Here is a 15,905-nt window from a genome sequence, read left to right on the forward strand (position 1 = left end):
CGTGTCTAACGCAGGTTGCTGTTGTTTTGCAGATGTCACAGGTGAACCCGGGGTTCTTCAGCGCCCTGAACCTGAAGACAGAGCTGGAGGGGGGGGCGGGCCTGGGGGCGGGCCTGGGGGCGGGCCTGGGGGCGGGCCTAGGGGCTGACACCTCAGAGGCAGCCCAGTACCTGAGCCGCATCATGAAGAGACCCCCCCAGGACAAGCCCAGCGACATGTGGAGGACCTACCTACGCAGGTGACACACACCTGGAGCTGGGAGGCTAGACTGACTTCTGATGTTTAACTGGTTGAGGGGGCTCTGTGTTTCAATGATTGCGGGGGCCCCTTCAGTCTTAATTGCCTCCTTATCTAATTAAATGCTGTAAACTCATTCAGAAAAAAAACAGTTTGATGGGAGAGGCTTCTACATGGCTGTGTTCTCCTGAGAGATCCTGGTTCTGTGTTCTGAGAGATCCTGGTTCTGTGTTCTCCTGAGAGATCCTGGTTCTGTGTTCTGAGAGATCCTGGTTCTGTGTTCTGAGAGATCCTGGTTCTGTGTTCTCCTGAGAGATCCTGGTTCTGTGTTCTGAGAGATCCTGGTTCTGTGTTCTGAGAGATCCTGGTTCTGTGTTCTCCTGAGAGATCCTGGTTCTGTGTTCTGAGAGCTCATGGTTCTGTGTTCCTCCCGGGGTGAAGGTTCGACACAGATGACTACTGCGAGGCTCAGTGTGACTTCCTCCACAAGGAGCACTTCCACTGCATGGTGGAGGACTGCGGTGCTCTGTTCAGCACGGTGGACGGAGCCATCAAACACGCCAAGTGAGTAACCACTCCCTCGACCTTTAACACCAAAGGTCGCGCTCAGTCGTGACGGGCTCTCTCACTTAGCCCGACGTGGGTCGTTTTCCAGGTTGTTGATTTCGTGTTCTCGCAGCTGTTCATTTTACGACTCCGCCGTCATTCCGACTTAACAAACGTTTTCCCCGCTATCCCCCTCGCCCAATCAGCTTCCACCTCCGAGCCACGCTGAAGGTCAAATCGGAGCCCCACTTCAACGAATCCAAAGACTGCGGCGACGGCATCTCCCTGCAGCCGGCCGCGCCCGTCTCCATGGCCAACCACTCCTCCATGGACGTGGGGGCGCTGGCGTCGTCGGGGGCCTACGGCTCCTCCCCCTCCCTGCTGGCGTCGTCGGGGGCCTATGGCTCCTCGCCCTCCCTGCTGGCCTGGAAGCAGCTGGCTGGCAGCATCCCCCAGCTGCCCGCCTCCATGCCCAACCTGCCCGCCAACTCGCCCCTGGCCACCACTTCCCTGGAGAACGCCAAGCCCCAGGTCAAACCAGGCTTCCTGCAGTTCCAGGACAAGTAAGAGACTCACATGAAGCCCCCCCCTCTTTTAGGTCCTGCAGGAGACGCAGCTTAACTTTGCATTGTTTAGCTTAGTTTACCTTAGCAAAGTTTAGCTTAGCTTTGCATAGTTTAGTTTAGCAAAGTTTAGCTTAGTTTAGCATAGTTTAGCTTAGCTTAGCATAGTCAGGTAGGCCCCCACGCCAGTCACGATCTTGGATTTGTTTTAGAAGCCTCTTTGAACCATCTAGATCTGTAAGTCAAACGCTTTTACCACTGAACTGTACTCATCCAGCCTATCTGATATTGAAATGAGTTTCAGAGTACTTGAAATGTGAAGACACAGACTCCTGTCTTATAAAAGAAGGTATTGAACAACCCTATTTCTGTATTTTTGGTTCACCAGTGACCCCTGTTTGGCCACGGACTGTAAGTATTCCAACAAGTTCCACTTCCACTGTCTGTTTGGGAACTGCAAGTACGTGTGCAAGACTTCCGGCAAGGCCGAGTCCCACTGCCTCGACCACATCAACCCCAACAACAATCTGATCAACGTCCGAGACCAGTTCTCCTACTACTCTCTCCAGTGCCTGTGCCCCAACCAGGTGGGTCCCTCTGCCAACTCCAGCCCCAGGCTTTTGGGCCTAAAGGCACTGTCATATCCTGGGGTTTTATAAGCATGAAGTATGTTGTGTATTAGACCTGTATTTGAGGTTATTCGACGGGAGGCTTTCAGTATTACTCCTCTTCGTCTTCCATCTCCCCTGAAAAGACGGTCGACTCAGCCAGTAATGTCTGTTTATATGTCAATGATGTCATTTTGACTGCCGCGTCCTCCTCTCAGAAAAGGCCAATTTAGCTGATATTACCCAATAAATCATTGTCACCCGTGCAGTAAACAAGGCTGTCTTGAATAGGGCAAAAATCGGGGAAATGTTTCTCAAATGAAAGCTAAATGGCAGTGCCTTGTCGTATCTCATGAGCCTGTATTTGGAGGGAAAGCGTCTAAATGAATTCATTAATGTGTCTAAAATCCCCCTCTCTCTAACCTCCCTCCCTCCTCCAGTCCTCTGGGGCACAGGGCTCAGACAGATGGGGAGCACAGACAGGTTTCAGAAAGAGAGAGGGGGGGGGGAGGGCAGGGAGATAACTGGTCAGGCTACTTTGACTCCTTTTTTTAATAGAAAGAGAACACATGACAGTGATATGAACTGTATTGTAATTCTGATGCAATAAGTGTTAATTCATGAGACAATGAGTTTTCACATTGCACGCGCCGGGCTATTGTGCATTCAAACCTTCAGCCGTGGAGTAAAATATGAAAACAACGTTCTAGATGTGTCCTAGAACGCTAGAACCAGCTTTGATGACACAACTCTACTATTGTCAGGTGATCTGACTGTTCAGACTGTTGCTAGGAGACGTGATTGTAGCCTGGTTCTGACTGTTGCTAGGAGACATGGTCCCAGCCCGGTTCCGAGTGTTCTGACTGTTGCTAGGAGACATGGTCGCAGCCTGGTTCTGACTGTTTCTATGACACATGGTCGCAGCCCGGTTTCGAGTGTTCTGACTGTTTCTAGGAGACATGGGCTCAGCCCGGTTCCGAGTGTTCTGACTGTTGCTAGGAGACATGGTCTCAGCCCGGTTCCGAGTGTTCTGACTGTTGCTAGGAGACATGGTCTCAGCCCGGTTCTGAGTGTTCTGACTGTTGCGCACGTCTCGTCCGCAGCACTGTGAGTTCCGGATGCGGGGGCACTACCACTGTCTGCGTCCTGGCTGCTACTTCGTCACCAACATCACCACCAAGCTGCCCTGGCACGTCAAGAAACACGAGAAGGCCGAGCGCCGAGCTGCCAACGGCTTCAAGTACTTCACCAAGAGAGAGGAGTGTGGCCGGCTGGGTGAGTCCTCCCCTCCTCCCTGCCTCCCTGTCTGACTGGGAGGCTGTTCCACCTCTCTCTTCTTCCCTCTGTCTCCCTCTCTGTCTCTCCCCGTCTGTCTCCCTCTCTCTTCCTCCCTCTGTCTCCCCCTCTCTTCCTCCCTCTGTCTCTCTCTTCCTCCCTCTGTCTCCCTCTCTCTTCCTCGCTCTGTCTCTCTCTTCCTCCCTCTGTCTCTCTCTTCCTCCCTCTGTCTCTCTCTTCCTCCCTCTGTCTCCCCCCGCCTGTCTCCAGTTCTAGATAATGTGTGATACCAGAGGGATATGTATGTGTTACGGGTGTGAAATCAGGAGAGATGTACATTGATTTTTAAGTGGAACCTGCAAAGAGTCCCAATGAGAGAGAGAGGGAGAGACAGGGAGAGAGAGACAGGGAGAGAGACAGGGAGAGAGAGAGACAGGGAAAGACAGAGAGAGAGAGAGAGAGACAGGGAGAGAGACAGGGAGAGAGACAGGGAGAGAGACAGGGAGAGAGAGACTGAGAGAGACGGGAGAGAGAGAGACAGGGAGAGAGACAGGGAGAGAGACAGGGAGAGAGACAGGGAGAGAGACAGGGAGAGAGACAGAGAGAGAGACAGGAATAGAGACAGAGAGAGAGAGAGACGAACCCAGCCTCAATGTCAGAGCCTGTGTCACGCTATCAAGAACAATTCACGCTACATAAAAACCAGTCTGGCTCCTACTAGGACAGTTTAATAGTACAGTTTGTATACTCTCCATGAAAGAAACATAGCAGCAATATCTGTGTTAGTTTAGTTTTAGCTTGTTAATAAAGGCAAAACGTTTTTGTACAATTGTATTGAATATCACTATTATGTACAAATGGTAAAATAAATGCAAGGTTTTTTGTGCTATATTCATATATTGTCAGATAGGAGCAAGTGTGTATGTGTGTGTGTGTGTTTGTTAATTACGTGGTCTGTCTGGCTCGGCCTGTGTGTGTGTGTGTGTGTGTGTGTGTGTCTCCTCGTCACTGACATGAGAATGAAACACAAGTGATCTCAGGTGTTTATTAAAGCTTTTCAGAACACACACAAAAGCCGGCTCAGCCCCTAAACAGCTGTTTTTGGTCCCATACTGATCTGCCTGTTGTATTGTTCAAGGCTTGGGGGGAAAAACTGAGAGGGATTACCAAAGCTAGCAGGCCCATCATAAAGAATTTATGCGTTCAGTGGTATCCATGGTAGCAACATTAAACTGAACACGGACGATGAAGTTACCAGGATCCTGTCTCACAAAGGCCCTTGAAGTCAGGGCGGTTGCTGCTGTTTGCACAACTTGCGTGTTTAAAGTACATGTACAAAAGCCCGTGATAAACCTCTGTGTTCTGCTGCTCTGGGTGCCATGGTTACTGGCATGCTAGCACCTGCCTAGAATGTTTCTGTTTCAATTTTTTTTTTTTGCTGCTTTTATATAATGGTATTTGATTAACTTCAACGGAGAAAAAAAAAGAAAAAGCAATTGTTTAATTTGAAATCATAAAGCAATTAGAAAAACCCGCAGCCTAAAAACACACGAAATTAAAACATAAAAATTATAGGAATTCCACAACACTGCTGCCCTCTCTTGAAAAAAACAGCAACTCCAAAAAAAACTAAACAAAGGGGGGCAGAGTTTGAAAAATGAATTTAATATGAGAATAATTGTATATTTACTTTGATTTGCAGGGGTGTGTGACGTTATTGGTCTCCGGAATATGAGAATTGATTTATGTAAATTCCTAATTGAATCAAGGATGTCAGTGTAATAAAAGAGCTCCACAGGTTTGGTCCAGAGCCAGTCAGACCAGCTCAGTGCGACTCTGGAGTTATCTCATATGATCTCATATCCCTCCTACATATACACTTGCTTTGAAACATGATACCTCTCCTGTCCTGGCCTTGTCGCCTGCTCAGACAGTCACAGTGTTCAGAGATGGCTTCCTTCTCTGTTCGAAACTGCCCCTACATACAGACATCACCTTTAAGTCCTGCAGAAGGATGCACACTCTGTGGTCTGTGTACGACCGTCAAATTAACTTCAAGAACTCTGTTCAAATATACTGTATGTGAACAAATAAAATAGTAAGGGGGGGGGTGTATTTGCTTTGTTTTACTTTTGAGTGAGTTGTTCAATAATGCCTCCTTGGTTGTGTTTAGGCTGCAAGTACAACCAGGTGAACAGCCACTTCCACTGCATCCGAGAAGGGTGCCAGTTCTCCTTCCTGCTCAAGCACCAGATGACATCACACGCTCGCAAACACATGAGGAGGATGCTGGGAAAGAACTTCGACAGGGTTCCGTCCCAGGTGAGACTTGCGCACACACACACACACAGAAACACACACACTTAACCACACACACACACTGAACCACACAAATCTCTCTGTTACTGTATCTGCTGTTATATCTCTGACAGTACAGCACCTGTTTCATTGTTTATACATTTTCAAAGTTCTCAACCCCTTTCGCTTTCAAATCTGGTTTTCAAACATCAACTCCCTTGGACGGTTTGAGACCTTTTAGTTCTCTGTACTGTTCCACTCTGACAAGTTCTGGCAGTTTCCTTATGGCGTTTATTCGTCTTGTTTTGCATATTGCACCTGCATTACACGTTTGTCTATCGCCTTCTGCTGAAATGTGTGAGGCCTTCATGTGAACGTTATCTGTTCATCTGCCACGAGGCTCAATCACAGATAATCACAACTGTTGTGACACATACCTGTCCCTCATCTGTCATTCCATAATAAGATACAGTAATTAGTCAAATTACAGTAACCTTCGCAGTTCTGGAAGAATCATTGCTTTACTCTCAGTGGTGTGTCCTGTGTGTGCGTGTGTGTTCTTGTGAGTGTGTGTGTTCTTGTGAGAGTGTGTGTGTGTGATGTTTCCTTTTCCTTGTTACTCTTTTGTGTTTTCTGGCATTACAGCCCGTCAGTATGGAGTCATGGGTTGTGTAGCCGGCTGTCTTTACTCAACTCTCACTGCCCCGCTCCTCTCCCCTTCTCCCTCCTCCCCTCTCCCCTCCCTCCCTCTCTCCTCTCCCCTTCTCCCTCCTCCCCTCTCCCCTCCCTCCCTCTCTCCTCTCCCCTTCTCCCTCCTCCCCTCTCCCCTCCCTCCCTCTCTCCTCTCCCCTTCTCCCTCCTCCTCTCTCCCCTCCCTCCCTCTCTCCTCTCCCCTTCTCCCTCCTCCTCTCTCCCCTCCCTCCCTCTCTCCTCTCCCCTTCTCCCTCCTCCTCTCTCCCCTCCCTCCCTCTCTCCTCTCCCCTTCTCTCTCCTCCCCTCTCCCCTCCCTCCCTCTCTCCTCTCCCCTTCTCCCTCCTCCCCTCTCCCCTCCCTCCCTCTCTCCTCTCCCCTTCTCTCTCCTCCCCTCTCCCCTCCCTCCCTCTCTCCTCTCCCCTTCTCCCTCCTCCTCTCTCCCCTCCCTCCCTCTCTCCTCTCCCCTTCTCCCTCCTCCCCTCTCCCCTCCCTCCCTCTCTCCTCTCCCCTTCTCTCTCCTCCCCTCTCCCCTCCCTCCCTCTCTCCTCTCCCCTTCTCCCTCCTCCTCTCTCCCCTCCCTCCCTCTCTCTTCTCCCCTTCTCCCTCCTCCTCTCTCCCCTCCCTCCCTCTCTCCTCTCACTTTGACCCTCCTCCTCTCTCCCCTCCCTCCCTCTCTCTTCTCCCCTTCTCCCTCCTCCTCTCTCCCCTCCCTCCCTCTCTCCTCTCACTTTGACCCTCCATCCCCCCCTGCCCCCCCCCCCCCCCCCCCCCCCCACCCCCCCACAGATTCACTCCCACTCCCAGAGGTCAGATGACATGCAGCACTTGTCAGGTGTGGGCTCCGGGCCCCTGGGGGGCCACGCTGGCATGACCCCCGGCTTCTCCAGCATGATGGACGACGCCGACGACTACATGGACTATGTGGGCGGGGCCAGCCCTCTCGGCCTGTCCTCCGAATCGTCCAATCAGGACCGCAGCTGCACCAGCACCCCCGTGGGCAACGACAGCTCCCCTGCAGGTGAGTTGAGGAGAGAGGGAGGTGAGGGAGGGGAGGAGAGGGAGGGGGAGAGAGGGAGGGAGGAGAGGTGAGGGAGGAGAGAGGGAGGTGAGAGAGAGGAGGAGAAAAGAGGGAGGGGGAGAGAGGGAGGGGGAGAGAGGGAGGGAGGTGAGAGAGAGGAGGGGAGGAGAGGTGAGGGAGGAGAGAGAGAGGGAGGTGAGAGAGAGGAGGAGAAAAGAGGGAGAGGGAGGGAGGTGAGGGAGGAGAGGGGGAGAGAGGTGAGGGAGGAGAGAGAGAGGGAGGTGAGAGAGAGGAGGAGAAAAGAGGGAGAGGGAGGGAGGTGAGGGAGGAGAGGGGGAGAGAGGGAGGGGAGGAGAGGAGAGGGAGGCGGAGAGAGGGAGGGGGAGAGAGGGAGGGAGGTGAGGGAGGGGGAGAGAGGGAGGGGGAGAGAGGGAGGGAGGTGAGGGAGGAGAGGGGGAGAGAGGGAGGGGAGGAGAGGAGAGGGAGGGGGAGAGAGGGAGGGAGGTGAGGGAGGGGGAGAGAGGGAGGGGGAGACAGGGAGGTGAGGGAGGAGAGGGGGAGAGAGGGAGGGAGGAGAGGGTTGGTTCAATTGTTGGATTTAGGGGAGATATACTGTATGAAATGTTGTATAATAGTGTCATGTATAATGGATGTGTATTTATTGTATTCTAGTACTGTATGATAGTCATGTTTCAGATGATAAGTTAGTGAGGATGAAGCAGTGGTAGTATCCAGCATACTAGAAAGTAAAGCCTTCCATTCATCCCCCATACTACTGTCACAGCCACCACGTCATACCAATATGCCACTTCCTGAATGGATAGTCATCTGTAACACATTAAACATTCTTTATTTTGACACGCTTTGACTTTTCCATAACAAAGGAGACACCAATCCATCAGAGTAGATTAACGTTCCCGCACTCAGGTTCAGAGTCCTGGACATAAGACTGTTACCCAGGTCATCTTCATCACATAAAACCTTCATGTAGTTCAGTAATTCCTTGAATTACGGCACGTCACTCTGTACAGACTTCTCTCTCTGTGTGTCTCCTTCCATCTGAGAGGCACTAGGACTGACACGCATCCCTACTGAACTCCTGATCTAAACACTTCAATCCTCTTGTCCTGGTCAAATCCAGTCATTTTCACATTTGGCCGACTGTTCGTCTGACGGTGTTATAAACCCGTCCTCATGGTTGTTGCTTCGGCTGCTGTTGGGCTATATTCTGCTTCATTTTGTATCATTCTCTTATCTTTTCCCCTTTTTTTACCTCCCAACCTTGTGTGAACGGGTCCCTGTCTCTGTCCTCCCTCCCTCCCTGTCTGTTCCTGTGTCTACTTCCTGTGTCCACTTCCTGTCTGTGTCTTTCCTCTTCCTGTGTCTACCCCTCCACTTCCTCCTGGTCACCCTGTCTCTCCAGGACAAGGCTGTCTCGTCACCTCCGCCCCCTCCACCCCTGCTGACACTTCCGCACCCCAAAACGCACCACCACCACTTCCTCCTCCACCTCCTCCTCATCCCGGTCTCCAGTCCCAGGCCTCCTCCTTCCCTCCGGCTCTCCTGCGGCCCCCCCTCCCCTCCCTCCCATACCTCCTGTCTCCATCCTGTCTGTCATACTCTCTGCTCAGCGCCTCTCTGGGAGCCACGCGGAGTGTTGTCATGCCAACCAACACGCCAGCTTTCAGCCCCATCATTGCCACACCGTCACCGGTTAAAAATGACGTCCCTATAGTTCAGGATGCAGCAGGTACTTACCCCCGACGCAAACCAACACTGCGGCTGTCACTCCCCATTGGCTCAGACACTCCTAGGCTCCATCCTAAATCTGTTTAATCATGACGGCCTCGTCCAGATTGTTGTTGACGCATGACGCAGACAGAGAGTGTTACCTCGTCGCGGCTCACTAGAGTCCAAGGACTGTGTAAGATGTGTGTAGTGACTAAGATGTGCCAGGGAATGTTAGGAGTGTGGATCACATGATACCCTTTTATTTGTTGACCTCAGTATAACGGTTCTTCAGATGTTTGTAAGTCTGTAGTCACGTGTGGGCCTGTAGACAGGTAAGCTCAGGTGAGCAGCGATGGGGTTTACGAGGCGCTGGAGACGATGCTGTAACATCAGCACCTGTATCCCCAAGCCAGGTCTCTTATTCAGCCTCCATTAGCACAGCTACATCGCCAGCCCTCTTTATTTTAATCACCTGCACTTTATGGAGAACACGGATCACATCATTAGCAGTGACCCGTGGGGGCCAGGGGGGTCGGGGGGTGGGCCCCCCTCGTAAAGCAGCAGGAAGAGAGGGCCTGGCTCAGGCACCCCTTCGCCCGCCTTGGGGGGACGGGGGGCCAGGGGGTGGTAGACACCCAGTAAAAGTGTCATGTTCCTATTAGCAGCAGCAAAGTGAATCTTATCATTTCCTTTCTCCCGTCTCGGAGCGCAGGGTGGGAGAGAGAGAGCCATGAGCGTTTGGGGGGGCTGGGTGGGAGAGAGAGCCATGAGAGTCTGGGGGTGCTGGGTGGGAGAGAGAGAGCCATGAGAGTCTGGGGGTGCTGGGTGGGAGAGAGAGAGCCATGAGAGTCTGGGGGTGCTGGGTGGGGGAGAGAGCCATGAGAGTCTGGGGGTGCTGGGTGGGAGAGAGAGAGCCATGAGAGTCTGGGGGTGCTGGGTGGGAGAGAGAGAGCCATGAGAGTCTGGGGGTGCTGGGTGGGGGAGAGAGCCATGAGAGTCTGGGGGTGCTGGGTGGGAGAGAGAGAGCCATGAGAGTCTGGGGGTGCTGGGTGGGGGAGAGAGAGTCATGAGAGTCTGGGGGTGCTGGGTGGGGGACCACCACAGGGTTTAGGAAGGAGGACACTACAGAGCAGATGTCTAGTCAGTGCCCACCCCCCTCTCCCCTACGCCCTCCTCTGTTGTCGTGGTGATGTGTCAGTGAGAGCTGAAAGTCCAGAGTCTCAACATCCCCCCCTCTCCTCCTCCTCCAGGCAACAGCATCTACATCCCCACGGCGACCGGCGCCAAGAAGCGCTTCTGGATCATCGAGGACATGTCGCCGTTCGGCAAGCGCCGCAAGACGGCCTCGTCGCGCAAGATGCTGGACGAGGGCATGATGCTGGAGGGCTTCCGCCGCTACGACCTGTACGAGGACTGCAAGGACCCAGGATGCCAGTTCTCCCTCAAGGTCACCCACTACCACTGCACCCGGGAGAACTGCGGCTACAAGTTCTGCGGGCGCACGCACATGTACAAGCACGCCCAGCACCACGACCGCGTGGACAACCTGGTGCTGGACGACTTCAAGCGCTTCAAGTCGTCTCTCAGCTGCAGCTTCCCAGACTGCCAGTTCTCGGGGAACAGCACCCACTTCCACTGCCTGCGCTGCGGCTTCCGCTGCACCGACAGCACCAAGGTGACGGCTCACCGCAAGCACCACGGCAAGCAGGACGTGATCACCGCCGCCGGATTCTGCCAGTTCAGCTCCAGCGCCGACTGCGAGGTGACCGACTGCAAGTACAAGCTCAAGTGCTCCCACTTCCACTGCACCTACCCTGAGTGCAAGCACACCGTGGTGGGCATGTCCCAGATGGACTCCCACAAGCGCAAGCATGAGAAGCAGGAGCGCGGGGAGCTGCCCTCCGTGTCCCCGCACCAGGAGGCCCAGCTGCACCACATGGGGGGCGCGGGGGGAGGCGTGTCGGCCGCTAACCACCCCTCCTCCATGGGTCTCCCTCCAGCCTCCCCCGGAGGCCACCTGGGCCTCCACCATAACAGCCTCAGCGCCCCCACCTCCATGCTCTACCCTCCGGTCAGCATGGCCTCCGACTACGGCCACCACTACCCGCCCTCCTCAGTCAGCCTGGACGGCTCTCTCAACCTGGGCACAGAGTCCAGCAGCTCGCTGTTCTTCCTGAAGAACGCCGTGGGGCTGGGGCTCAGCGACTCTCTGGACCTCAGCAAGAAGATGCACCAGGACTCTGGGGCGGGGCCCCTGGGGGTGCTGGAGGCCCTGGCCCTGCCCAGCTCCAAGCCCCCGCTGGCCGTGACGGCGCCGCTTGATGACATCACCACGGGGACATCCGGAGACGCGGAGGACGACCTGTCACCTGAGGAGGAGGGGCACGTGGAGGAAGAGGAGGAGGAAGAGGAGGAGGAGGAGGAAGAAGAGGACATGAACACTGACTCGTATGAAGACTCCATGCCGGAGCCAGACTGTGACAAGGACAATGGCGAGAGTCTGGATGCTTCTGCCCACCACGCTGACTCTTCTCCTCTGGAGAAGCTGGAGATGGAAGCATGAGCAGAACGTGAAGAATTCTGTCTACTATGAACAAACATCAGATTGAAGTGGCCTCGTTTATCATGGTTAGGGACACACGCGCGGATGACAACGTGAAAACAACAACATGAAGAAATGACGGCCCCAAATGATTTATTAGGATGTTTACAAGATGACCAACATTATTAATTCAATTATGCATTAAAAGATGAACAGAGAAACAAACCAATTAGGCCCTCTTTTACAAATGGGGCAGCAATGTAAACATTTTACTACACATCAGTCTTTTGTGTGTGCGTGCATGTTTGACTTTTATTTATTTAATTTTTGTTTTCACTTTTTTGTGTGTGGAAAAAAAAACACGAAAAAAAAAAGAAAAAAAGAAATCTCTATATATAACTATATATGTAAGTGTGTGTGAACGTCAATATATACAAAGGAAGCGTTCTGGTGCAGTCCACAAACTGCCGGACCCTCGTCACCCAAAAAGGGAAATAAATCACTGTTCAACTTCACTGACGCAAAATTATGATACAGAATGTGTTTTATCCTACTATGATTATGATTATTGTTATTATTATTAAGCAGGGAGTCTGCATCAGTGCTTGTACCCTTCCCTCTCTTCCTCTTTGCAAGGTTGTTATTTTATTGTCAGTGTACTTTTGCCTCCAGAAGTGATCAGAAAGGCTGTGTGTCCAGGAAGTGGAGTGTAGTGTCTGGAGCGCTTCCACCTGCCAGATAAGCTCTCAGTGGGGCCAGAGGTCTGCTGCATCCCTGCTTTGAAACACAAGTTCTCACCAAAACCAAGCATACCGTTGTACCATTTTATCCTCGAGGAAACTTTTGGGTTTGTGTTTGTATAGCGCACTTTTATATAGATAATGAGGACGATAGAAATTCAAACATGTATTTAAAGATATTTTTGTTACCATCTACCATCATTGCATTATGATTGCATCACACAGCGCAGTTAACCTGACTGGTCAGCCTAGGGTTAACTAGATGAGGGAACCATGGTGACGATTCTGGGATGTTTGGCCTGTGGAAAACATGAGTAAACATGAGGGAACCGTGTCAGGGAGCTTGTTTAACGTTTGAAATGTATAGACAACGAAAACGATTTGTGGACAACATTTTGTTTTCCATTCACTATGGTTGTGGTTGAGCTATATTGTAACGGTTTTATTTAATATTTATGTGACCTTGCAATGAGATATTTCTAGGGTGTAATTGCACTTTTTAGGTTCATTTGTACCTTCTGAAAGGAAAAAGAAAAAAAGATATATCTTTTAACAGGGACTTTTGCTTTATCATGTTTAGTTCACTTTGCTTTGATGCACAAATAGTTGTGTTAGTGTGACAAAGAACTATTGTTCTGTGATTTATTTAAAGCAAGAATTGATACCTTCCTCTTCTGTGATTGGATGATTGTTTTATGAAACAGGCACACCAGAACTGCCTCACAACACTAATACCAACTGTGATTTTCAATTAATTCTTTACAATATGGCAATGCTCCAATACTGGAAAATTACATTAAAAAAAATTAAAATAACTGAACACGGTTTTAGTGTAAACCTTCCCCTCTGGGTTATGGTGATGTAACCCTGAGAAGAGATAATAATTGTGATCTCTCTGGAGGTCTCTCTGGCTTTGGAAAAAAAGATTGTCACTCTGTAGGGGAAGGTATGTGTGTCGATGATCCTGGGGAATATTGGTTTGAGAAGAAGAAAAAAGGTTGTACAGTATTTTCTTCTGTTAAAAAAAGAAAAAGAAAAAAAAAAACTATATGAACAAAATGCTCTTCGATGAACAGCTTCCTTTAAAAAGAAACCGTTAAAAGGAGAAATGAATAATAAAAAGTTCAAAATGGAAATAACCCCACTATAGTTTGACTGTGTGCGTGATCTTATTTGTCATCTCCTTCTCTCTCCCTTGGTACATTCACAGAGGAAGTTGACTAAACAGATTTGTACATTGTGGCCCTTGAAATGCCACTGTGCACAGTGGACAGATTTTTACCTTGTTGTTTTTGCATCAGAAAATGCTGTATTTTCAAACAGTTAATAAGTAACAAACTCATACAGAACGAAATCACTGATAAGAATTTATCAATGAATGTTTCGGTTTTATTTAACACCTTGTTTAATTATTATTATAATTATTATTTTTGTCATATTTTGTGTGTGATTTTTTTTGTTTTTCATTCATTGGAATTCTTGATTTTGCTGTGGGTGTGTCTCCAAGTGTCTCCCCAGACTCAATGCAAGGCGGTGCATCATAGTCATTTCTGTTTTGTTTAATTTTATGACAGCATTTTTAAAATAGCTATAAGGCTGGGAGACATTGTGCACTTGAATACAGTTTGTGTGTGTGTGTGTGTGTGTGTGTGTGTGTGTGTGTAAAATAGCAGGATTTGTAAAAAGTTGAAAATAAAGAACCTATAATTATTATAACGATACATATGCTTAGTAGTGCTTTAGCCCCAGGGCATTCTGGGTAGTGATGCGGAGGGGTTGAGGAGTGCTGCTCAAATACATGATTCTAGCTCAGTGGAGCTTAAGCACCATAGCTGTACCAGGGACCCCCCCCCCCAGCTCCCCAGCCCCAGGCTCCCCAGCCCCAGGCTCCCCAGCCCCAGCTCCCCAGCCCCAGGCTCCTCAGCCCCAGGCTCCTCAGCCCAGGCTCAAGAACTGCTGTCTCGGTGCCACTACTAGGACCACTTGTAGCAGCAGTCGTGTGGGCATGCTGTGGCTGGGAGTCGTCTCCCCAGCATCCAGCCTCCAGGGCCTGGATCCTCTTAGAGCTGCACGGGAGACAGACGAGAAACTTGGGAGGTGAATCCAGGTTCATGCAGAAATAGCTGGGGAACTGGACATGTGCAGTTGAAAAGAAATGACAACAACAAAAAAATATGTGATCGGGGCTGTTCTGTAAGGCTGGTCTGTGAGGATGTGAGGGCAGGTCCATGCAGAGTTTATCCTGGGGACTCACAAGGAGGATGTAGGCTAACTCGGGGGCTCAATGTGTCTTTTACAATGACAGTGAAATGGGAGGCATAAGTTCTTAGAGGTTTTGTATCTTTTTTTTTTTTTTTTTTACTCTGTCGTCTCATCCAGCGCTCCTCGGCGCCCAGAGAGCTGCTAGAGTGGTCCACCAGCCCCCCACAGCTGACGCCCCCTTCCTTCCTTGTGATGTTTCTTTAAATATAAAAAAAAAAAAATGGGTAAAGGCATCACCATCTGTCAGCCAGCTGGCATCCTGTATATAATCTACGAAGAAAAAAAAAATAAACATGAAAATTATATTACACAAAAACCAGACGGAAGCGACCTCCAAATCCCGCATAGACTGCTGCCGCAGCACGGACAGATCGCTTTACTGTTTTAATTAACGGAGTAAACGATGATTTAAAAATTGGAAGAAAGAAAACAAAAAGAAAACAAACGAAGATGTATTCTGTCTGTTGGAGAAGTAGAATAAAAAGCAGCGTAGTGGACAAATGGAGTTGAGTTTTAGCCTTTGTAAAATATATTGCACTCTAGGACTAAAAGCCATCTTGTGCTCACATCTAATTTGGTTTGATTCACAATCTGACTGGGGGACAAATCAAAAGTTTTATATTGTATAAATACAAAGCAATTGATGAAAAAAAGAGTCTCTCAATTACTTGAATTTGCTGCGCTCACCACTGATGTTTATAATTGCGTATTATCCATTTGGATTTAGTATTGTTTAGTCCTTTGTGCTATATTTATGTTCATTTCTTTTCTTCTGCATGTCTTATGCAAGGGTTGAGATTTTCACTCAATGAAATAAAAATGTATGAAACAAAATTAGGCCTGTTTCAATGATGGTGTTTTTCTAAGGTTCACTAAGGACACTTACTTCTTCAGGGAAAAGTTGTGTACTTTGTCCCTTGTGGAACAATGCTACACATGCATGTACAGTACCAACACGAGTAAATGTGTGTGTGAAAGTGTGTGTGCATGTGTGTGTATGTCCCAGCTGTGTGAGAGAACACACACAGTAGATGAATGTCCCAGTGTGTGTGTGTGTGTGTGTGTGTGTGTGTGTGTGTGTGTGTGTGTGCATTCACTAATCCTAATATGTGTTCCTGTGTGTCTGTATGTGTGTGCATGAGGATCCAAATATGTGCATGTGCATGAGAGTCCATATGCGTGTGTGTGTGTGTACATGACCCTACCTGACGTCTGTCACGCTGCCAGGAGCAGGTTGTGTGCCCACAGGACGTGTGTGAGGAGAGGGAGAGAGGAGAGGGAGAGAGGTGAGGGAGAGAGGTGAGGGAGAGAGGAGAGGGAGAGAGGTGAGGGAGAGAGGTGAGGGAGAGAGATGAGGGAGAGCGATCAGGGCCGCGAGCACGACAGGTGTGC

The 15,905-nt window shown here is 50.1% G+C and overlaps 1 protein-coding gene across 1 annotated transcript; it reads left to right on the plus strand.

The window, feature by feature from the left end:
• Positions 1-32: 32 nt before the first annotated feature.
• Positions 33-15,347, plus strand: casz1 (castor zinc finger 1). Its single transcript, XM_047039288.1, has 9 exons — positions 33-238; positions 679-801; positions 990-1,346; positions 1,735-1,933; positions 3,058-3,229; positions 5,403-5,551; positions 7,007-7,238; positions 8,662-8,988; positions 10,220-15,347. The coding sequence occupies exons 1-9, from the start codon at positions 33-35 to the stop codon at positions 11,530-11,532; spliced, it is 3,078 nt and encodes a 1,025-aa protein (XP_046895244.1). The 3' UTR covers positions 11,533-15,347.
• Positions 15,348-15,905: the final 558 nt, after the last annotated feature.

Source organism: Hypomesus transpacificus, chromosome 18, assembly GCF_021917145.1.
Source record: "Hypomesus transpacificus isolate Combined female chromosome 18, fHypTra1, whole genome shotgun sequence".
Lineage (NCBI taxonomy): Eukaryota > Metazoa > Chordata > Actinopteri > Osmeriformes > Osmeridae > Hypomesus > Hypomesus transpacificus.

What these genes read in the sequence shown, in the direction of transcription:
- casz1 (XM_047039288.1), top strand. Translation starts at nt 33, where the DNA reads ATGTCACAGGTGAACCCGGGGTTCTTCAGCGCCCTGAACCTGAAGACA. An exon ending in GGAGCCATCAAACACGCCAA is followed by an intron (nt 802 to 989) that starts GTGAGTAACCAC and finishes TCGCCCAATCAG; the next exon opens with CTTCCACCTCCGAGCCACGC. An exon ending in TTCCTGCAGTTCCAGGACAA is followed by an intron (nt 1,347 to 1,734) that starts GTAAGAGACTCA and finishes TTGGTTCACCAG; the next exon opens with TGACCCCTGTTTGGCCACGG.